This window comes from Thermobia domestica, chromosome 7 (genome assembly GCF_964235325.1).
Source record: "Thermobia domestica chromosome 7, izTheDome1.hap1.1, whole genome shotgun sequence".
Classification (NCBI taxonomy): domain Eukaryota; kingdom Metazoa; phylum Arthropoda; class Insecta; order Zygentoma; family Lepismatidae; genus Thermobia; species Thermobia domestica.
The window spans coordinates 36,189,267-36,213,620 of NC_137460.1; the positions used below are offsets into that span (position 1 = coordinate 36,189,267).

Below are 24,354 nucleotides of genomic sequence, written 5' to 3' on the forward strand. Positions count from 1 at the left end.
GCCAGCCTAAAATTTAGCCAACATACACGCCATCTGAATGATACAGTAATTTCTCCAAAAACAACAAAATCTCCACCTGTTCGTAAACCACTTTCAGTTTCTTTGAAACTTGATATGGTGGAAGACAACCTAATGGATACTGAGTAGACGGTAGATGACGCACGTGGAAAGGTTCGCCTGAAACGTTGATTTATGATCTATTGTTTTTTATATTGTTATTGTTATATATTGTTCATTATTAATATTATGTTTTATTGTCATTTTTTATATATTTTTTATTCTCATATATTTATTATTTATGTTATCTCTTAGATTTTTACATCTCTTTTACAGCAATATTTTGTTATATTGCGATATGTTGGATTTTAAACTTTTATTTATGGCATATGTTTTAATCGTGACGGGGATAAATAGCTTCGTTGCTGACGTCCCCATTGAACCCCAATCAATCAATCAATATTCTCTTAACGTAAAGGGCATAATTGTGGGACGTTAAACTGAAAAAAAGAAAGATCCTTGTAATATATAAATATTTAATTTAATAGTCTTCAAATATTTGGAAAAGTAGTTCTCATTCTTTCATAAGCAAATCAAGGCTTTTAGTGAGAGATGTGAAAAATATATTTTTCATTGCATCAACGTAAAAATAACTTCTTGTAGGATTACATAGAAGGGTAAATATTAATGTAGTAGAATTATTATACGTACGAGTTTTTTAGTGTCATAGGAAAAATCCACCTTTTATGTATATAGAAACTAGGACAGAAATATACAATATAATGGAATATACAATACAATGTAATATACAATACAATACTATGATGGTATTCTATACGCACAACTATTAATTATTTTGATAAATCCTAACACGAAATCAAAGATTTTTATTCTAAGCAAAATTGCTTATGTGAACATAGGGTCTATTCCCCCTCGTTCCGGAGATAGGGGTGGGGGTAACTTTATTGCCTCTTGCATTTGCCGATTTTTGTTTAAAACATTCTAGCACACCCTGTAGGGGTTATGTTGCATATTATACCTCGTTTGAAAATTAATGAAATAGGATTGCAGATGGTATAGATTGCCTCAGTACTGCATACAAGAGGGAAGTAACGGAGGGAATATTTTTCGAATTTCCCTATAAAATTCCCTTTTTAAACAATTTTGCACTGTTCTTGAGTGGAAACACTGTCGCAAGAGGAACAGTATCTGATTAGGCGAAAATGATACTCTGTACCAAAGATCCAGGTGAAGTATCATCATTTTAGCTTCATTAGAAGCCATAAAAAATATACTCTTCGTAATTCCTTACTTTAATAACATAACAATGTTCCAACTTTCCATAGATGACAGTGGTTACGAATATTAATAAGCGATTTATGGACAACCACAATTGATATTTACCTGTTACACAACGTGCTCCATGCTGGGGAAATTTGCTCACAGGCAGTGATACGTTCCTCAAGATGACAAAAATTACGAATTTTCACACCATATCCTTAATGTGTCCCCAAAGGTAGAAGTCCATTGGAGTGAATTCTGGTGATCGGGCAGGCCATTCAACTGACCCACGGCGACCAATCCATGCCTCAGGAAATTGTTCATCCAGGTACTGACGCACCCGGATGCCAAAGCGGAGGGGCGCACCGTTTTGTTGAAAAAAAAAAAAAAAAAAAAAAAAAAAAAAAAAAAAAACTGGAAAATGTACCATCTTCCGACAGCAGACCTGGCAGTATCTGATCCTGTAACATCTCCAGGTATCATTCCGCAGTTAAAGTTTCGTGAATGAAAAAAGGACTGATAATTCGTGTTCCCCATATACCCGCCTGCACCATAACCTTCTCTGCACCGATCATTTTGTAGAGATCTGTCCATGCGGAGTTCTCAGGCGACCAATAGCGCATGTTCTGCCTATTCACCTCCGCATTTACGAAGAAATAGACTTCATCGGAATGGAGTATCTCCATCACAAAGTTTGTATTTAACCGTAATTGCTCGATTACCCACCCGCAAAACTGTACGCGGCGATTTGGATCGTCCTCGGATAGGTGTTGCAATATTTGCACTTTATACGGCTGTTGCTGTGCCTCTGTAGCACCCTGTACACTGAACTGGGACTAACATATCACATTGCATGGAGAGACGACGTGTGTTCCGCTGTGGTGACATCGAGAAGGAGGCCAGCACTGCCGTACCTGTTGCGGTCGTCCGTTGCTGTCCACGGTCGTCCACTACGTGATCTATCGCGACCGTGCCTGTCTCCTCAAATTTTGGTAAATAACTGTGCCACTGTAACATGTGACACAGTATGACGTTGTGGATGACGCTGATTGAAATCGGCTGCTGCTGCACGGGCACTTCTCTCACCCCACAGTTTGACGATCTGGATGCGTTCCTCAGTTGTTAACGGCATTTATCATTGTTCACCACCTGTAAAAAGAGGAATAATCACATTGAGTTGTCCATAACTTCTCACTAAATAAAGATACATGAAATCTGATTTCAGATTTGACACTCTGAGCAAATTCTAGCCTAAGGTCATGTATCACATGACCCACCTATCGTTTGAAATAAAAACTTGAAGTTCAAAATGGCGGCATTCAAGATGGCAGCCGTCCTTTAACCACCATCCAAAAGGTTTAACCCAAGCCCTATTGTATATTTCCTACATAAGTTCAATATAAATACATACATACGGATTTTAAAAGGAGTGGTAAGGGACTTTTGAAACAAAACCATGTAATTATTCTGATTTGAAAATAATATAATGAAACCACGTATTCACTATTTTGTTTGATAATCTGCCATTTTCCCGGCAATGTCATAATCCCGTCTGTGTAAAACTTACATTTTTTTTTTAAGTGACACGTGGTTTTCAAATGTCTCTTTTGAAACTGGCTTAAGACAATTCAAGAAGTTCTTCGGGGACTAAAACAAATGATAGTTAGACGGGGCTATACAGTGAATGCATTAAAACCTCTCAGCCAAGATCTCTCGATTTCTGACAGGTCGTTAAAAATGTATGCAGTCTGGCGTTGTCAAAGTGGTGTATGACCCCCTTTCTGTTGATCAGTTCCAGCCGTTTCTTTTGAATTGCTAGATGCAACCGCGCTCATCGTCGCGAGTAGCAGGCTGAGTTTATCGTTCTGTGAGGTTTTATATTGTATTTTTTCTCATATTGTAGGTTATTTACTTATCACCACTCGTGATCAGCAACTTTAGAAATGGCTGGAAATTTTTGCGTTTCAGTAGAGATTTACAGATAGAAATTCGATCGAGTAAATGTTTTTGAGTCATATCATGGGACACTCAAACATCAAGCTTCCTTTTGTAGCTAGCTTTTTCCAAGTGGTTTAACATTGTGATGGATGTTTAGGTCGATTGGCGATGTCATGACTGCTTACTTGCCTATCTTGTTTTACTTTTGCGAGAATATCATCCTCTTTTGCTGTGGTTGGTCGTTCACTGCGAGGAGCATCTTGGACATCAAAATTTTCAGAAAGAAAGCGAATCAACTCTCTTTCGGAGTGTTGCTTTTGATAACGTATCTTGCTTATAAACAGCACAAAGCGTGCGGCCAATAAAGCACTAGCCTGGAACCCCAATTTCATCTCCCCATGAATTTGGCCGAACTTGAATATAAGCGATGGCTTCCGATGCATAGAACACGCCAGTGAAGGAACCAGAGTCGTCAGATGCACCGTTCCTGCGATATCACGTTCTAAAGATGTGAGATGCCACGAGATGGCGCCAGTATCGAGGCACAGCTGCGAGATCGCCTCTTCACGCCCCGAGGGTGTTTGTATAAAGTGTAAAGCTAACACGTTATAGTGGTCACATACATAACTCCGTATTGTTTTAAAGTCATTGATCAAGCCCGTTATTTCTATCTTTTCTGCTCTCAACTGATTGTATTCGTGTTTAGTGCTTATAGTTACTGCAAAAGAAGACGATTATATTGCACTCGTTTTCACTGCTTTATTGCGCTTATTTGAGGGGAACAATTGTATTGGATGCAAAACGCGAAAACGGATGTTTCTGATTGCGTTTCATAAACTAAAGTGCTACGTCGATCTTAACCTCGATGCTGGCGCCATCTCGTGGCATCCCGTACCTTTGGAACGCGATATCTCAGGAACGGTGCATCTGACCACTTTGGTTCCTTTACAGGCATGTTCTACGCATCGGTAGCTATCGATTGCAATCACGTTCGGGCAAATTCATGGGGAGATTAAATTGGGGCTAAACTTAGCCGCACTCTTTTTTCACGGCCCTGCCCAGCATTTGTGCCTTTGTCAAAATAAAAAAGCTGTTATTAACAGTTGGTAAGTATCCTAGGTTGATATTGCCTGTTTTTTAAAGCAGAATTTAAAGCACGCACACTGTTCCAATTTTTCCTCCGTTATCACAATCACACGCAATCGCAAAGAGGTAGTCACACGTTCTTAGTCAGGAGGGTGTGAAGCTCCACTAAATACAGGCAAAAGGATAACTCATCCAGTGTCACTAATGATTGCTCCTTTCTCAACACTTTTCAACCACGCCACGTGTGCTTTTTTACACAATCTTTATGTAATTTTCTAAATTATCTGTTTCTTATCTTTTAGGTTGCAGCTACACAACCATTTGTTCTGTGAATGAATATATGAGAAAAACACGTGGAGTTCGTGAGCCACCCGAGCATGGCCTTAAAAAATGGTGGAGAGAACATCCTCGGAAGCGGAAGTCTGACAAAAACAAGAAGAAAAATGGTAATTATTTACTTAGGATTGAGAAAAAAATACTTGGAAATAAATAGTGTACTTACCAGTACCTAAAGTACGACTTGCTAGATCGTCATGTAGAAATAATAGTTATAGGTTCGTAAAGCAGTGGTCTTGAGTTTACTTGCTTTATAACCTATGTAATCTTCTCATTACTTGTATCCAGTTTGAAGTGAATGAACGCCGACGTGTAAATGTATATACAAAAGCCTTACATCATTCAACACTACTTTAATCCTGAATGGCATATATGTAACTGTTGTCACTGCTTCTGAAACATGTGTAAAAAAATTAATTGGTGAATATAAAATAATAGGCTGTTGAGTAATCATAAATTTCCTATATTATGAAAACATATTCTAAAACTTATTTTTCACCTTTATTCAGAGTTGACCAGTTATACTTTAGCAGCACTGAATTTAGGAGGAAACCTCTAAGAGAATGTGGAGATAGTGCTGAGCATTGCGAGGGAAATTAATCTGGGGTCGAATTAGTACTGCAATTATGAACAAAATTGGGAATAACAATAAATGAGACACGTTAAATTCATGAATGGAAAAGATCCAAGAAATGCAAGTAAGGCAAATGAAAGGATTTACTGTACCTCAGCCATAGTGCAGTTATAGGATCCTTATATTAGCTGGGAAGGTGTGAAACACAGTCCTGCAACAGCGTCTATAGCTTCAAGTGTTTTCTGGTATCCAGTTAACAGGTACTTGAATGCGGACCTCTAGTATGGACGTCGATTTCTCTCCCTCCTTCATGAGATCATGAAAGAGCTATGTTCCTTCAGAATGGTGATGGCCCCTACTCAGTACTTGTCATATGAGTGGTATGAGGCTATGGATAGCCTCACGTCTTGGATGAAGGTGGTTGCTCAGGAATTACTTTTGTTGCCTTTTTGATTTTTTAACGTGATAAAGAGTCCCTCGTGGTCCCAGTCTAGTAGTTTTCTTCTTTGTTTCTTTCCTGTTTCTTCTGTGTTGTCCACCTCCACACAAAATAGTAAGAATTGAAAAGTAGGAAATAAAGAGTTATGCTGAAATAACCATGGTTGAGCTTGTTTTCAGGAAGTAGACAGAAACTAGGAATATATATTAACAGTTTGGGAAAGATGGAAAAATAGGAAATATCTTGTGTTCTTATTTTGATTACATATACATAATGATGATTCAATACATGAAGATTGCGTGCATGGAGAATCCGAAATAGGCACAATGTCAGGTTGTGACATAGTTCGCTACAGTACTACATATGCATCACTTCACACTACTTATTCCCTTAGGCGCATTTTTAATAGTTATACCTTTTGTTATATAATAAAAATTGATATGTTGCGATAGATGGCTATTTTAAAGATAAAGAGATGTGTAAAACAAAAGACCAGTTAGATACATCATAATTTTTCTGTTTAAATGTTGGAACTATTTTTTGCTTACATTTCAGTTTGGTGTTTAAACCGATAGAGATGGTTCGTCATGGTTAAGTATTAGTATTCTCGCCTTTGGGGTAAGTCTGGTTCGATTCTCGGTAAAAGTAGCATTGATTCAGGTTTCAAGACAGTAGGCCCACGTCTCGTGGCCAGAGTCTGCTCAATAAGAACGTACAACTTAAATCATCCAATCGTATTGTTGGGCATTCCGTGACATTCAAAATAACTAAGATGGATATCTAGTAAAGTGTACTTGCCTCTGATGGGTAAATCCTGGCTTCAAAACGATCACTGACGTTTATTTCTGTTTTCTTTCCTTCTTTGTTTCTTTCACTCTTATATTAGTGATTTGTGTCTTTTGTTGTTAATAGGTGATACAGATGATAACGACGAGCCATCGGAGAAGGAGAATTCGACTCAAAGTAATGAGATTAGTGGTTCTGAAGTGGATATTATTCATATTCCATCACAAGAGGAACTGCAGACTCTCACCCCGGAAGAAGCAGCTATTCAGGTAAATTACAGTATTGCCTTTGTTATATCGTATTTCGGATGGAGAGCACATTGTAAAAACTAAGAATCTACCGTTCACCTCTGCTACGAGGGAGGATCAAATATAAACGGGATTTTTGTTACTGAACATCAACAATTGGTAGGACTGGCCGCGCGATTCTGCTATGTTTAGGCGGGACCGCTGGGAGTGGAGAGAGCGTGCTGTTACATATTTCCCGCCAATTCGTCAGTACCGCTCATGATGTTGGAGCAACAGGTGCACCCCTCCACTGCGCACAGTTACAGCGGCAGAAATTTGCCAGAGATTGACGGCATAGTTCGGGTATCAAACATTGTCAAGGCGTGTGTATGCCTGACATAAAAAGTTCAAGGAAGGACGAGAACGTGTGGAATCAGCAACACGATCGCCGTCCTCGGACCAGCATTACGAACGAAAATATTCGTGCGGTTAAAGGCATTATTGACGACGGTCGACGAGTAACTTTTTACATGAGCGACGCACAATAAATGCTGAATACTACTGCGCGCTGTTGAACAAGGCAAGAGTTGCATATCGCCGCAAAAGACGAGACCAATCGATTCGACAGATCCTCCTGCACAACAATGCGCGACCTCATACTACAGCTTGAACTGTCTCGAAGCTACAGGAAATGCAGTGAACTACACTTGAACATCCTCCTTACAGCCCGGACTTATCGCCCTGCGATTTCCATTTGTTCGGACCGCTTAAAAAAGCTAGGAGGGCAACGATTTGAAGATGACGAGAGTGTGGAAGTTGGTGCGCAACTGGCTGGTGACACGACCCCGTTCTTTTTACGATCAGGGCATCAAAAAGCTGCCCATACGCTGGGACAAATGCATTTCCAAAGGAGGAAACTATGTGGAAAAATATATTGTAAGTGCCTTGTAGTATTCAATAAATGAATTTAAATTTTTAAAAATTCCGTTTATATTTGATCCACCCTCGTACTAAGGAGAAACAAATTTCTAGTTACATTTCGTGAGCTCTCTCATTTGCCTCGGTCGATCGATGATAAATTGGTTTTCCATTGCAGCGGAGAGGTGTGTTATGGTTTTATCTGCTTGAATATTCTCTCATTGACTTGAATTTCTGTGGTTCTTATTGTGTACGAATATTGTAGTGCTGTTTGTATTCTGATAAAAAATACACTTCTTTTACTATTAATTGGTGTACGAAGAGAAACATGTACGGCCATTGTTTCTAACTGATGAAATAAGCAACCCAAACGATTTAATGTGTTCCCCGAACAAGATAATATATAATTCGAAGTATAATATTAAATTTCGACTAAAATGTTCAATTATTTTCATAATGTAGAAAAAGGTAAACTTTATAGGCTTTGAGTTTTCTTTTAATTTGATTTGGTGGGCATATTTTACAAGAGTCTGTTATAAGTCGTCTCTGGTATGTTACGATTAAGCCAAGATACCTTCTTTTCTGTAATTTATTCGTGTATTTTGTATTAGAAATAAGTTTGCACATTGGAAGAAAGTGAAATGAAATTTTTCAGTTTATCATCCCACGATTATGCCTTTTAACCTAAGAGAGACGGATTAACGCAAGTGAATGATGATGAATTAATTGGTGGAATGAGGTTGTGGGAGGAAACAGGAATACTTCAAGAAAACACCACGGACATGATGATGTCCATCAAAATCTGACTTGGTCAGGGGTCGAATCAGGAACCCTACGCACTAGAGGTAAGCGCTCTACCACTGGGCCACGGTGCTCCCCCCCTCCCTCCATGCATATAGAATATTTAAAGTAATATTTTATTGATTTGTAAACGCTAACTTAATGTTTGTTCAAAATTAAAAAATGATATGAAATGAAATCTTTGAGTTTTACGTCCCATGGTTATGCCGCTGAGGCTAAAGGAGACGGTAATGATGAGTAATGAATGAAATGGTGGAATGAAGAAAGTGGGAGGAAACGGAAGAACCCCGAGAAAACCCACGCACACGGTGTTTGTCCACCACAAAGTTCACTTGGTGGGGGCTGGGATCGAACCCGGGACCCCAAGCACCAGAGGTGAATGCTCTATTACTGAGCTACCGCGGCCCCTTTTGTTCAAAATTAAGTTGTTAAGTGCAATGTAAATATAAAATTCTACCTGCAGACGTTATTTTTTAATATTATTTACATTTCTTTGGACTGTGAGTGTATACTTTCTGAAAATATCTAATTAAAAACAAAGAAAAAATTTAAAAAACTAATTTTTATACTTTGAATCTGATGAAAAAGTTTGTAATTAATAAATTAATTATTGTTTCAGTTGCAGGTGCAAAGGCAGCAATTAATTCAACTACAGAAGCTATTATCAAAACAGCAAATGCAGATCTCACAGCAACAGCAAATAATAGAACAACATATCTTACAGCAACCATCAAATAATTCTACTAGTAACAACCAGCTTCAACAGCTTCAACAGACCATACATCATTTGCTTCAGGTATGGAAATTCTTAAGTGGAGGATACACAAAATACAACATTTACATAATGGTTATTATAGGATACGTTATTTTATGAAAATGAAGCTTCTCAGAATAGCTTTTCCTCACATATTTTCAAATATCAGTAAAAGTTTTGTAGTTAATAGATTGTGTGATTGTCCCTTTGTATTTTGTTAATTGTATTCAGGCAGTTCTTTATGCTTCCTAGAAGAAAAGAAAAAGAATGGAGTCGTTACAAATCACACAACATTCAATGCGTAAGGCCAGTCGAGAATAATTCGATCATCAAAGTTGCTTCATGAAAGAATTTGAATTTGAGGACCAGTGGAAAAAAGCTGTACGCCACAAGGTAATTTTTTTTTATAGAAATAGAAATTCCCTCAGCAGAAACAACAACAACAACAACAACAACAACAACAACAACAACAACAACAACAACAACAACAACAACAACAACAACAACAACAACAACAACAACAACAACAACAACAACAACAACAACAACAACAACAACAACAACAACAACAACAACAACAACAACAACAACAACAACAACAACAACAACAACAACAACAACAACAACAACAACAACAACAACAACAACAACAACAACAACTACTACTACTACTACTACTACTACTACTACTACTACTACTACTACTACTACTACTATTATTATTATTATTATTATTATTATTATTATTATTATTATTATTATTATTATTATTATTATTATTATTATTATTATTATTATTATTATTGAAGGAGTAATTTGGATAAGGGCGTATCGATCTATTTCCGGTAAAATGAGATATACATATTTTCTGCAAGTTTGAGTATGTCCGCATGTGTCTAGGTGGTAAGGTAATATCTTTGCTCCGTAGGGATCGCCTGTCTCCAAAAATGGTGTGTGAATACGTTGGTTAAATGAGTAAGGGCGTTTGTTTTTCTGCTGTCCTGAAGAATTGAAGAATTGCTAGTTACGCCCTTATCCAAATTTATCCCTCAATTGTATTTCATACAGAAAGAACCTTAACTTTATTATTATTCCTGAGTGGGCTTTTAGTACTTTTTGCTTTCTTTGGTTACGTTCATAATAATTTCGACGGGTGTGCTCCGTAATAGTAGTTATGTTCGGTCTATTTGTAGTCTGTAGTACCAATTGCGGGGGAAGAATACTGTTTAAACGATTGATATATATATTGTTTTCGAGGGGCGGAGACTCCATTTATAATCTCGTGAATGAGAAAAAGCTTTATCCTGTAAGTTATTCGTATTTCTAATAGGTTTTCATGTATCGTTTTTTCAAACACAATACTTTGAATTTGAAGAGCAAGATCGACTGTTATTTCTTTATAGATAAGATCGACAATCGTACACAAGAGGAGTTGTACGCAGTAAACATATTCCAATGACTTAGAAGGAATATTACATTCCAATGACAGAAGGAATATTAGATAATGGGTAGCTCATGTTCCTCTATGTTAGCAAGTAACCAAGACCTACTCTGAGTCAATACTTTTACAGAAAAAAAAAAAAAAAAAAAAAGAATTAGATTTATAAAATATTTTCGATAAGTTTACGACGTTCTAATTATTTCAGGGTGGCCCAAAAGTAGGTTTACACCCCTGCATTGATAAAGTATAGCATTCTAGTTTATTGGTTTATTTGCTTCGGCTCTTCTGAGCTTAAGATATAAGTAAAAACACATTAAAAACAATCTGCCTGATGGATGACAATAAGAAATTATATGAAATGCAATGAGCTGATCAGTACGTACTGTGTACATACTTTTGGGCCACCCTTTATAATAATTACGTATGTCTATAAAACTTGGCTTATTTTAATTTTAATAAAAATCGAAATTGGAAGGATTTTTTTCCTAAGTGTTTACAGCTTGATTTTATCTATAGAACACCTAAATAAAGCTATCAGTTAAGTTATAATAATGGGTATGATAGTGGTACATTGAAGAACTGGTATTTAGCTGCCCAGTTACCTTTAATTTAGAGGTTAAAAAGCTGGCTAAGGATAAGGACACAAAAGGGATTTCTTTCACTTTAGTTTGCTTATGATGCAAATGAAATAAAATAGCCCAAAAGTATGATCTCAATTTAAGCTTGAAATCTTTATTGATTGTAAGAGTGACCATTATAACGAAAAAGGAATTACAGACACATTTCAAAAGTAACATCACTAACTTTACCTTAGCACTACTAGTTAAATGTACCGGTAACTTTGAGAAGAAAGGTAGTGTTTCTGAAGTCCAAAGGCACACTATTCAACTGAGACTTACTGGGATGTTGGTCTAGAATATAGCTTTGAACGATTTTTAATTATGTTTTAAACATTTAACTTGTTTCATTTCGTAGGCAGCAGAATTAAGTGAGGTGAACATGAATGTTGGAAAGCCTGTTTCTCAAATGAATTCATCAAAGATGGATCATCAAGTGCGAAGTCAGACTGTGGTGACTGCAACTCCAGCTGTACAAACGAACACGTCCCAATCTTCGTCCAGTTTCTCTACACCATCAGTGATTCATGGAAAAGAAGATGGAACAGTAACAGTTTTAACACCGGTTTCAACAACAGAGAGCACAGCGAACATCGGGACCCAACAGCTGCTTCACATATTAGAAATACCTACTCCTGAATCATCGGGTTCTTCAGGTAGGTATTTTTTTTTTCTTTTCATTTTTCATTCTTTAAAAGTTTATGCTGATAATTTTCTTATGTAATATATTTACGTCTGTTTTCTAAGGTAGAGAGTATTCCTGTAAGTTTATCTACTATTCGTACGTGATATGCCTCCTACTATTCAGAAATGACTGTCTATTTTTAAAAAATGGCACGCGTAGTATATAGCGAAAAACACGAATAAATGATCTGCTTCAAGTCTATTTTCTGAAGCCAAGAACATTTCTTTTATCAAGAATTCTTCAGTGAAAACCTAACTGTTGGGCATAGTAGTTATTTGCTGGGATTAATTGTTGTGTGAAGTAGGCACTTACTCTGCAATAAGGGGTTAACACATATTCTGTGGAGATAGTTGGATTTTGTATTGACCCGATGTAGGAATAAAGTTTTGATATATTCACTTGGAAATTGTGATTTATACTAGTAAAGCGACATTACGTTAGGTATGTTTGCGTAGGTTGAAGGATAGTGTGTAGGTGCTCGGGTACAGTGAAGAAGTATAATAAAAAGTGTTCAAGGAAGTAGTAAGTGGTGATGAGAGCCGTAGCTAGATTTCGGCGCCCCCTATACACACCTTACTAAGCTTTTCCTTTTTTTTTCATTTAATAGAAGCAGCTTTTGTTGTTATGCTACGCTGAACGCTGAATTTTTATCAAATTGCTTGGACAGATCATTGCAACAATCAAAAGCGATCATTATGTGTAAGAGCTGTTTTCAAGAGGTTTATTTTGAGCTTTTTGTTAAACTTGACAAAACTACCTTTGATTGTATAGAAATACAAGGTGTGTGAGAAAAGTAATGAGACTGGCAACGGGCGATCTGGCAACGTTGTGTCTACCGGCCTGTGCTAGACTTTGTTTATCCCTTCCACTTGCTCAGTCCGAGTTACAACTGCGTATAGCTAACACATTATTTTTGACAGCGTCATCAGTGAAATTGTATTTTTGTTGTGTGTTACAGTAATGGAGCATCGGAATTTAGAGCAACGTTGTGTTAAACTTGGTGAATCCGCGAGTGTGACTTTTGAAAACTTGAAACAAGCCTATGGAGAACATTGCTTATCAAGAGCACAAGTTTTCTGCTGTCATAAATAATTTTTAGAAGGCCGAGAACACGTTGAAGATGAACCTCACTCAGGGAGACCTTCAACTTCAAAAACTGACGAAAACGTTGAACGTGTGAGGGCTCTTGTGAGATCAGACTGTCGTTTAACAATAAGAATGATAAGTGAACAGTTAAATTTAAACACTCACCTACGTCAAATTTTGACAGATTTGAACATGCGAAAGATTTGTGCCAAAATGATGCCGAAAAACCTCATAACTGTACAGAAGGACAATCGAAAAAACGTGTGCGTTGATCATCTTGAGAGGATTGCCAATGACCAAGAATTCTTCAATTATGTGATCACAGGTGATGAATCCTGGATATTTGAGTACGATCCTGAAACAAAGCAGCAAAGCGAAGAGTGGCACACTCCGTCATCTTCTCGGCCAAATAAATGTCGAATGAGCAAATCAAAGATCAAGACGATGCTGATTTGTTTTTTGACAGTAAGGGTATCGTGCACAAAGAATTTGTTCCACCATGACAAACTGTCAATCAAGTGTTTTATAAAAGTGTTCTTGAAAGGCTCAGGAAAAGAGTAATTCGTGTGAGACCAGACATTGCAGACAAGTGGATGCTTCATCATGGCAATGTCCCGTGTCACACGGCCATTTCCATCAGTGAATTTTTGATCTCAAAACGCATTACTGTTGTTCCTCAACTCCCCTATTCACCTGATTTGAGTCCTTGTGACTTCTATATTTTCCTGAAATTGAAACATATCCTAAAAGGACGTCATTTTGGAACTCTGGAGAACATTCAAAAGACTGTGACCGACCAGTTAAAAGCCTACCAGTTGAAGATTTCCAGCGCTGCTACCAAGAGTGGGAACAACGACTCCGCCAGTATATAGCTACATTGAAGGGGATAACATTGTTGTTTGAAAAACATAAAAACTTTAGTTAGTACAAAATCAGTCACATTACTTTTCTAACATACCTCGTACACTTGGAGAACAGTTATAGAAATTTACAACGTTTCATACTATCGATAAGAAATGAAATTTCAATACATAGAAACTATGTGCTTTTAAAATGTTCGAAATGGTTGTTATTGAAAGCATTATTTTCTTATTTCTTTCATGCTATCCGTGTAGTGATAACCAGTGTGTCGGATGCTGCCCAGTCTCAAACTATTTCAGTGATGGCGTCAGGGGAATTTGAACCCATAACCAATATCAGCGTAGGACTACCAGCAAACCAAGCTTCATTTAGCAAATTTGTTATTCTTCCTGAGGCCACCATTGAAACAGCTTCTTCGCAGTCAGTTTCTGTGTCACAAGGTAATTCAGTTTTATATATATATTAGAAAGTTATTAATTTGTAGAAATTGATTATTAAAGTAACACATACGAGGGCTGCTGGAAAAATTTCTGCAATATATATGAAAAAATACATGTGAAATTCTGGAAATGGCTTTTTGGTTTTTCAAAATATTCACCTTATATTCAAGCTATCTTTGTGATATTTTAAGATATTATATCTGAAAACATAAGCTGTGTGAAACTGAGCTTATGTTTGCGTAGCTTCACTATATGTGATGCAAACCTATCTCGATTTATTAAATTTCTTAAATATTAAGGTCAGATTTGTTTTCAGCAGCTCAAAAATTATAAGGAATACCTTGTTTTATCAATAATAATAATAGAAGTAAAATAATAATAATAATTCACTGTCCACCAGTGTTATCAATGTACTTAGGTTCACTCATGTCCAAAATAATTGTCGCATATCTATTACTGTCTTCTTGTAAGAATATAATTTGATGATGATTTTGCAAGGTACCTTTAACACTGATATCGGGAAATGCAAATTTGTGGTAAATTTCATAGGAAAATAATTATAAACACGAAAATTAGAATGAGTGAAACAAAATATACAAGAAAGTTTTATTTTCGGTTTGTTCTTCTTATTTACTGCTCTTTTGACATGAAATTTACCACATACATGTCTTTGCCGATTATACACATACTAACATTATAAGAAATACCGGGCGAATTCGTTATCAAATTATATTCCTACAACAATATATTAGACATGCGACAATAATTTTGGACATAAGTGTACATATACAATGTGCACATTCAGCGCGCGGGTGACTTCAGCACAAAATGAAAAGCAAGGTTTTTATTCCACCAGGGTTAAAGTAACTTTAACCTATTACGCACTAGATTTGACTTCATTTATTTATTTGTAATACGGATTTATCGCCACAAGAAAGGTTTAATATCCGCCTTTATCACGGAATAAAACTTACTTGTGTTGGAGCTCTAATCCAGCATTGGCATTTATTTATCATTACATCTAACATGGCTGACAGTAATTCACGATTGAAGTCTCCCGTTTTTTAGTATCGTTGTACTTTATCAATTAACCATTTGAAGTTTGAAAATTAAGTTCTGTGTGTGATGCTTTCGGTGTGTATATTATAACAAGTACCATTTTATTTTGATTGTATATACAGTATATGGTTTGTGCAAAGTCCCAGCATGGACATACGAATATCAAAACAAAAGATACGTATTATACAGTGTGTCATTGTCCATATTTGAAATGTTATAACTCGAAAACGACTAATCGTATTTGAATGAAACGCCTATGCAAGAGTTCGACTGTCACTTGATGTTTGCCGTGCGGCAGGATGAGGCCACATTGAATATGTGTGAACTGAAAACCCGATATAATTACAATTATTTTCTGTTTTATAACGATTTATAGCCAGGCCCAATGGCAGAACTTTCTTTATCTTTTTGCGATAAACTTTTCTGAGTCAAAAATTTTCTGCAGGAATTCCAAAATAAAAAATCAAGACGATACTATCATATTATTATTACAGCGTTACATGCCAATTATTCTGCACAGGTGCGGAACATTTTCTGCGATCACATCGCAGATCGCGGCATGTTCTGCTATGGGGTAGCCAGGTAGAGCACTTTGAAATTGGATATGTGTATGAACTTGAACATTCGTTCTTTCGAACTATAGGTGGTACATTCAGATACGATTAGCCGCTTTCAAGCAATGAACCTACTTTGAAATTGGATGAAGGCTTTAGACACACCCTGTATAATTATTATTTACAGGGTCCAAAGGCAATATTTATTAAATATATTTTCTTACAGGTGCTTCTGCAATCCCTTATGGACAGAATATAATAAATGCCAATAGCGACGAAATGAGCATCACTGTATGTACTCCTGCCAGTGGTGGCTACAGCACAGTACCCGTTTCGTTTTCTCATCATCCTGCAGCAGAGGTTCCCGTTTCCTCCAGAAACATTGTGACGTCGAAAGGAGAGCCAGTTAGTGGAGCTTACCAACTGTATGGGATTAGCGAAATGATCGACCAAAATACCGGGAATTTATTGCCCATGAAGATAAACAGAAAATAAATGGAGAACGCTGAAATAGGTGTACGGTAAGACAGATATTTATTGTTATGATGATGTACAGATACTTATATAAGTTTCTTGTATACTTATACTACAGAGGCTGATAAGACTTCCATATAGACAACTTTGAATTGTTTACTCAGCTATGACAGCCCATCCTTCCATCACCGGTTGTGTTCTATGTGACGACAAATACTATTGACAGTTGCCCGACAGTACACTTTCCACTGGAAAAGACTTCTTTGCAGGCTTACAAAGGGGTATTTTACTTCACTCGTGTTGGGACGGGGGCCGCAGTGGCTCAGTGGTAGAGCGTTCACCTCTGATGCTTGGGGTCCGGAGTTAGATCCCAGCCCCCGCCAAGTGAACTTTGTGGTGGACCAACACCGTGTGCGTGAGTTTCTTTGGGGTTCTCCCGTTTCCTCTCACTTTCTTCATTTCACATTTCATTCATTACTCATCATCACCGTCTCCTTTAGCCTAACCGGCATAGCCGTGGGACGTAAAACTCAACGATTTTTTTTTTCGTGTTGGGACGCTTTCCAGAAGCCTGTAACTGAGAGAAGAAAGTTATTTCTGAAGTCCAAAGGGATAGTAGACCAACAGGACTCTTACTGGGATGTCAGTAAAGAGAATAGCACGAATCTCGATCCTAGCTTCCATCCATCCATCTGTAGAATGCTATCGATGATATAACTGTGTAACTGGAGTCTTGTTCTAATACAGTTCAACCTCTTTGTTTCCGCTCCGTACAGGGTGGGATTTCGTTGTTGTAAATATTTGGGAAAACATGTTCCTAATTAATGGTGAGCATTGATTTTCACATTGTTGGCAACGCGATTTAGCTTTAATTTTCTTCTGTAACAAAATCCAGCCACAACCATGTTGAAACCGCGTAGATAACTTTCGGTGCACTGCCGACCGAAATTGTTTCGTCCCTTTTAATCTACACTTACATAATTGGTTGATCCTTTCCAGAATTTGTCAGATATGTCCACGGCTTGTCTACAATAACTACAAACTTCCGCTAATCGACCATCAGATAGTGTTCGTACAGCTTTCTGCAGTTGTTCGTTTTCCATACCACGATATGGCTGGAATGAACATTTGCCTCACGGAACATTTTGAGACGTAGTTTTTTGTGAATAGCTGGTTAGGACACATGAAGGTCATAGCACTCCTTATCGGAGGATTCTGTCAATGTCTTAATTACGTATAATATCGGAGGTGTCAGCTTCAGTGGGGTCTGTTTTGGATTTAGTTTAGGCGGTCGCATAGCATATTTTGGCTGGAACAACTGAAATGAGCACCGAAATTTCCTAAACTGTAGCCTTTCCAGAATTATTCACTTTAAGCGCCAGTAGTCTTTGCACAACACGATTACTGTATTAACAAACACACACTACTGCCTCAGTGGTGAAAGTTTAGGATTTTGCGGTGCGCTGCTCTTATGAAAACGTATCAGTTTCTGTTTAGTGGCATGCTCAGTCCATCAATAATAATAATACTATTATAAGACTGAATTAAACGTCTCTTGTGTGCACTCTGATCCTAATGGAAGAAGATGATGATACAAAGGAAACTCACAGATACACAATGGGCTGGGATCAACCGTGGAACCTTCTAGTTGAAGACCTTCCATCCAACACAGAGAAATTAAAGCAAAGCGATACGGTATGTAATTCATCAAAGAATATTTCTGTAATCTACAGTTCGCGCGGAAAGTATTGACGCGACACAAGTGGAAGCTACAACCGCAAATAAAAAGACACCGAACATACTACAAAATATAAAAGTTAGAATATTCACCGAATAGTCAGTATTTTGTTGAACCTCCTTTCCTCTTCTTGCATACTTTTAGTCGTTGTGGAACACTCAAGGCGAGATTTTGGAGGGTAACGAGTGGCAAGTTGTCCCAAATCTGCCTGATGGCAGCTTTCAGCAGAGGCAATGTAGAGATGTCCCTACCCTCTCTCTCATGATATACCATAGGTTTTCTATAGGTTTAAGTCTTGACTTTGCCCTGGCCAATCTTCAAAAAATGGGACAGAAGCATCTTTAAGCCAAGATACCACACTTTTGGCTGTATGACAAGGAGCTCCATCTTGCATTTAAAAAAAAAAAAAAAAAAAAAAAAAAATGCAAATGACGATTCCAATACATCGTTTAATAGCTCGAAATAGACAAACTGATTCATGGTCTGGTTTCTAGGGAGAATAACTAACTCCCCTACACCACCATATCTAAAGGAACCCCAGACCATGATGCTAGCAGGGTGTTTTACAGTTGGACAGGTGTACTGAGGAAGGATGGGATCAGCACCAGGAGGACGGTACATACTCTGGCAACCATTGCCACTGACGAAAAACGTGGCTTCATCAGTCCACAACAATTTTCCTATTCATTAACAATCCAGGTACCATTTTTTTTTTTTTTTTTTTTCAAAAAGCCAGTTTTATATATATATATAACGATGATTCTCTGTAAGAAGGGGTTTCCGGCGAGCTCTGTAACTTCGTAGCCCTAAGTCGTCATGAATTTTCTCCTGCACCGTCCGAAGGGACACATTAGCAAGCAATACAGGATTGTTTTCTTTTAATGCCCTAGCTGATAAAGAAGGTTGGTTCTGGAGCTGCCTTTTCATTATCTTTAGTGTCCTTTGAGACACTTTCCTAGGTAAGCCTACCAGACGTTGGTCTCGGACGGGGCATTTTGATTTCTTCTTCGTCCTTAAATTGTTTCACCAAACGTTGTACTGTTCTCAGCTTCAGACCCGTTTGCATAGAGATATCTTTGGATTTTTTACCAGCTGTCAACAGGGTAATCACCGCCTCAGTTTCACCAGGCTTCAGCACGTAGTAAGGCATTTTGTCACAAAGTAATTAGATAACAAAACACGCAGAGTAGCAACAAAATTACACGAAATCCCAAGAGTACGTGCACACGCCAAGTAATCCTGTCGACCAACCAAAGCAAGTTGAAACTTATTACTCCACAGTAAGCAACATAACAAGTGAGTGTTTCTTGCCAGTTAGTAACAAGAGTATACGCGGCGTCATTAAGGAAATACAAGTGTGATGTGTAAAAGCACGAAAAATATTGACGCTAAACTTTTAGGCGTCAATACTTTCCGCGCGAACTGTAAAGCAGTGCTATTCAACCTTTTTTTGTCGCGTACCCCTAGATATAGTACACCATCCAGTTGTGTACCCCTGAAGCTGTTTAAAAAAAAAATAAATAAATCGAATGAACTTGGTGGGATGATTTACAGAGGTGTAAAAATGGATCCATACTTGTGGGAAAAAATCTGAGACTGTATGCAATAAATGTTACCGATTACTTGGATATATTAGACGGGCTTGACGTCATCTCGACAATCATCCATTGGAAAGAAAAAAAATTCTTCAACTATGATCATTTAATAAATATTGGAAATATGCTTATTTTAGGATTACGTACCCTAGAAACATCTTCGGGTACCCCCGGTTGAATAGCACTAATCTAAAGCGAGCAATACTTTCCTTAGTCTTTGCTTGTAAAGACCATAACCGGATAAGGAGGGAAAGCATTTACCTGATTTTTCTTCTTCTTTCCAGTGATTCGTCCCTACTAATCATAAAGTCAAGCAAATTTATAAGTTTCAAAAGTATATTTTCAGAGAAAAAATTAGAAAAAGAAAATAATACAGTGTTTCCACAAAAATAGGACTGGGTCTTATATTAAGGTTTTCCCCAAAAGACTGATTAAGCTGTGCGTGTCAACTCGGAGCGTAACCATTATTAATCTCCTCTGTGATAGCATGTAATTATATTTATTAGTAAACCCTGTTTGTTTTTCAAGATGATCTTAAAGATACAAAATTACCCTGATCTGTTTATATTCCTATATGAATTTGTGTAGTTTCCGATATTTCAGATTTTTTTTTAAACCAAATATCCATTTTCAATCAAAAGCAGGTCAAATCATAGTAAGCAAAAAGTTGTTGGAAGAAATTTAAAAGTTCCACTAATGTTGATGCGTAAAGCACGTGAAGAGAGCACGTGATCTCTTTGTTACGATTTGAGCTGCTTTTGATCTTTGAAAATAGAAACTTGTTGAAAGTATCCAAAATATTGAAAACTACATTGAGTCCACATAGGAATATAAAGTCAGTACAATATTGTTTAATGCATTCCATACGTTTGGTTAGTAAACTTTTTTTAAATTGCAGTGGAAAAAGATATAGTTTATAACTTTTCCGCTCGATATGCCAGTTTTCCGATTTATAGATTCTCTTAACTTTTGTACCTAAATGGCCAACTATAAATTAAGACCGGTTGTAATATGTACTAATTTAACGCTGAAACAACATTTATTTTCTAGATCAGTGACCCTGTTTATCATGCAAACCTATCCGTTTGTAACATTGTACTTGTTGTTATGAAAATAAGGGGGAGGGGAGGGAAGTAATGAAAATGCAGTGTTGGCAGTAGCAATTAATGTTTTTCAGTAGATAAGTACTTTTATAATTTCCCCCAGCGTACCAGTATGCCAAGTTTGATCCAGATTAGATGAATATGGTTGAATTTGTACGATACGTAAAAAAAAAAAAAAAAAAAAAAAATCAAATGACGGACGAAAGTTAACGTAATCAAAGTATTATAGTTAAAAAAAAAGTACATTCGCTCTGAAGTTATTGATAACTGGACATCGGATTTTCATGCACTTAAAATTTATGAAAAATGTGTACAACTATGCTCTTAAATGTGATAAAATATGCATTAACAATAGAATAAAAAAGAGCATTTCAAACATGCAGCAAGTTGTGACAAAGTTTTGCAGGTGAAATATAACATCAGGAACTTCTCTTCAGAATTTGTTTTTTATGACAGTTATAATGTATATACTCCCAGTTTTTTAAAACGCATACAAATTATAAGATTTCTTTTTTTTTAAAGTTATATGAGAACACGATCTTTAGTTTTTCTTCACATTTGTGTAGTAGAGTGGATTTACTTTATGTGAAATGATACGAGCTTCTTTTCTACATGTTTTCACTGTAGAAAAAAAAAATGTTTTCATTTTTAAGGATTTACTCTTTCCTGTAATTACCTATCAGTATATAAAAGGTGCTTCTCTTCATTTTTTGGTGTCAGATTATAACATTTGTAACCAGTAAATGACCTGTCATCATTAATAGATGTTACTGGACAATATTTATAGAGAGGAGCCAGTTTAGTATCTATATTTTCTGGCAAGTTGAAATTTAATCCTTGAAGTTATTTTCTCCATAGTTTCAATTGTTTTGTAGTCGGAAGCTTCTGGCAATAACGCCCGTCAATTTCTTTTCCACAGAGCGCCCGAATTTACCAGGAAGTGACTGGAGCTCTTCTGAACTTCATCAACTAGAGCTAAGCATTCTCTGAGCAGCATTCCTAAATATCTTGTTTCTGAAGTGGTCTACACGATATTACAATGGGCCGTATAAATAAAAGTGAGCAAGTGCTTAAAACTCACAAATTCGAAGCAAATGCTCGGTTTCGTATAATTAAAAATAATTCTACTCAAGCTACTCGTAAGCAAATGCTCATTGCCCTTGGCTGGTGAGCAACTGCTCTAGATTTGGTATAAATAAAACCGGGCGAATGCTCATTTTTTAGAGCAAGTGACACACAATCATAGTCATACGTCTTGTGAATAAAATCAGGAAAATAAACACACTGCTGAACAAGACTGCACTTAGTTAATATAATGCACTGCACTGCTGATACAAAAACACATTTACACGTGACGTTTCGATCTTCTAGCCAAGATCTTCATCAAACGTACACGTTACATCTGATGAGGATTTTGGCTAGGAGATCGAAACGTCACGTGTAAATGTGTTTTTATATTAAATAAGTGCAGTCTTGTTCAGCAGTGTCTTTATTTTTCTGGAGCAAGTGCTTAAGATTTTTTGAGATTCCTCAGTACCTTGCCCAACTTTCTCAACAAAAGTTGTTAAAAGCGAAATTGCCGAGTTTTTAGGGATTCCCGAAAGAAGACGTAAAGAGTATAAATTGCGAAGGAACTTTGATGTTCTTAACTGTAAAGAATTGTACACATTTAAGAAGGAAAATGTTAAATGGCTTGCACAGTATTTTCTTTCCGAATCGACTAAAAGACGAAGTGGTGCTCTGACGAATTATGAAAAGATGAAAATTTTTTAAGGTATGTAGGAGATCCCGGTTTTCAGGTGGATGTTACAGATGATGCTGGCGTTACTCAGCGTAGCGTGTCAACTGTCTTCTGAGAGGTTGCACAGGAAATTAAGCAGAAAGCAAAATTATGGATACACTTTCCTACAACAACTGCTGCTCTTCAGGAAGCTAAGAATGAATAATCCCAGCGGTATACAATTCTGAATAGCCGGAAGTAAATATATAATCCCATTCCTTTAACATAATTGGTGTGTTTCCAATGCGTTTGACATCACATTTCTGCTTCAATCTCATTTTCATATTGTTAAATCTTTTTTGAAAATCTGACTCTCTGTAAATAGCATTTTATTCCTCTGGCAGTTGACTTTTTATATTAGCGACTGCAACTTTTTTTCTCTGTTTATTTTGTGAACTTTAATTAGGATTTCTTTATTTGCAGACAATTCCACGAATCGCTTCTGAAAATAGTGACTTTCTTCAATCATATTTAAAAGGACTTTTAATCAAAAATGACGTTTTTGTTTTCGACCGTATATAAGCTATGTATGTTTGAAACTATTCCTAAGATTTAGCAATGTAGTATCGATTTTTCATTCAAGTTTTTAAATATCTTTAAAAAATAGTTTTATGCATAAATGCCGTATATATATTGGTAAATATTTTGGAATTTGTATCTCAAAAATGGCTTTATTTGTAAATATTTTTAAATGTTTGAAATTAAAAACTCTTCTTCCCTCTATCGTACAAAGTAGACAAGACAGTAAGTTCATTGAGCACTTACTATTTGTCAGTGAGCATTTGCTGAACGAGTAGAGGAAAGTTTTATTTATACCAAAACAAAGAGCAGGTGCTCGATACTCAGCTTGCTCATGAGCAAATGCTCAGAAGCAAGTGCTCATTTTTATTTATCACTTATTATATGATAACACGATCCAATGTCTTTATCATATTTTTCTTAAAGGCTTGGCAATTGTAAGCGTCTTCACTGTGCTGATCGATTGCTAACATTATTGGTCCTCCATAAACTAGGCATTCTTCCATCCTCCCATGCAAAAAGCCGTTCTGTTGTACAAACATGTAAATATATTGAAAATACATACTAAAACTGGATTTATTCCACGCTATAATCATAAATGGAATATGCTTTTAAGTATTAATATATGCTTCAACCTTTGAAATATGAAAATGCACTATAAAACTTCAAATTCGAGCTGTATTATTATTATTATTATAAATCCCTACCACATTTAACAGAGATGCATATAACCAAACAAAATATGCATTTGCATAAAAGTCCGATGTCTGTTCATAATCTACTGTGTAGAGAAAAGTTCAGTACTTCGATTGTACAATACGAATGTTAAAAATTAGCTTTATGTATTCTTCCTTTCTTTCTTAGGTGATGCAACATCGGACAAACTGTGTATGAAGAATGGCGTTATTGTGAATATCAAAGTGATAACTATGAACTATATTATTTTTCTCAATGTTGTATAATATTTTTTCCTACAGGCTTAATGAATTACGTTTGTAAAATGAACGTGATTTATTCATGTGTAAAATAATTAAATTACATGCTGTGCATGTGAAGAAATTATTGCTTAAACTACCACACTCATGTATACTCAGGTATCAAATAAATGTGCCAATTACCGGTTGGGTAAATGTCAACATGTCATTTGAAAACCAAGTGATGGGCTGATAAATACGTTCATATTTTGACTGAATTAAAGCACGTTTTGGTGCATTCTGTAGCAAAATGTATTCTGTACATAATGTAATAAATAGTATTGAATTGTA

The 24,354-nt window shown here is 36.5% G+C and overlaps 1 protein-coding gene across 1 annotated transcript in view; it reads left to right on the forward strand.

Moving 5' to 3' along the window:
• Nucleotides 1–24,354, forward strand: part of LOC145689150 (uncharacterized) — a 50,364-nt gene extending 26,010 nt beyond the window's left edge. Inside the window, exons 9-15 of the mRNA XM_081763282.1 lie at nucleotides 4,605–4,748; nucleotides 6,564–6,706; nucleotides 9,003–9,179; nucleotides 11,554–11,851; nucleotides 14,082–14,267; nucleotides 16,107–16,401; nucleotides 23,954–24,354. Of these exons, the coding sequence (XP_081619408.1) occupies nucleotides 4,605–4,748; nucleotides 6,564–6,706; nucleotides 9,003–9,179; nucleotides 11,554–11,851; nucleotides 14,082–14,267; nucleotides 16,107–16,375 (1,217 nt within the window). The 3' untranslated portion in view covers nucleotides 16,376–16,401; nucleotides 23,954–24,354. The remainder of the gene's footprint in view (nucleotides 1–4,604; nucleotides 4,749–6,563; nucleotides 6,707–9,002; nucleotides 9,180–11,553; nucleotides 11,852–14,081; nucleotides 14,268–16,106; nucleotides 16,402–23,953) is intronic.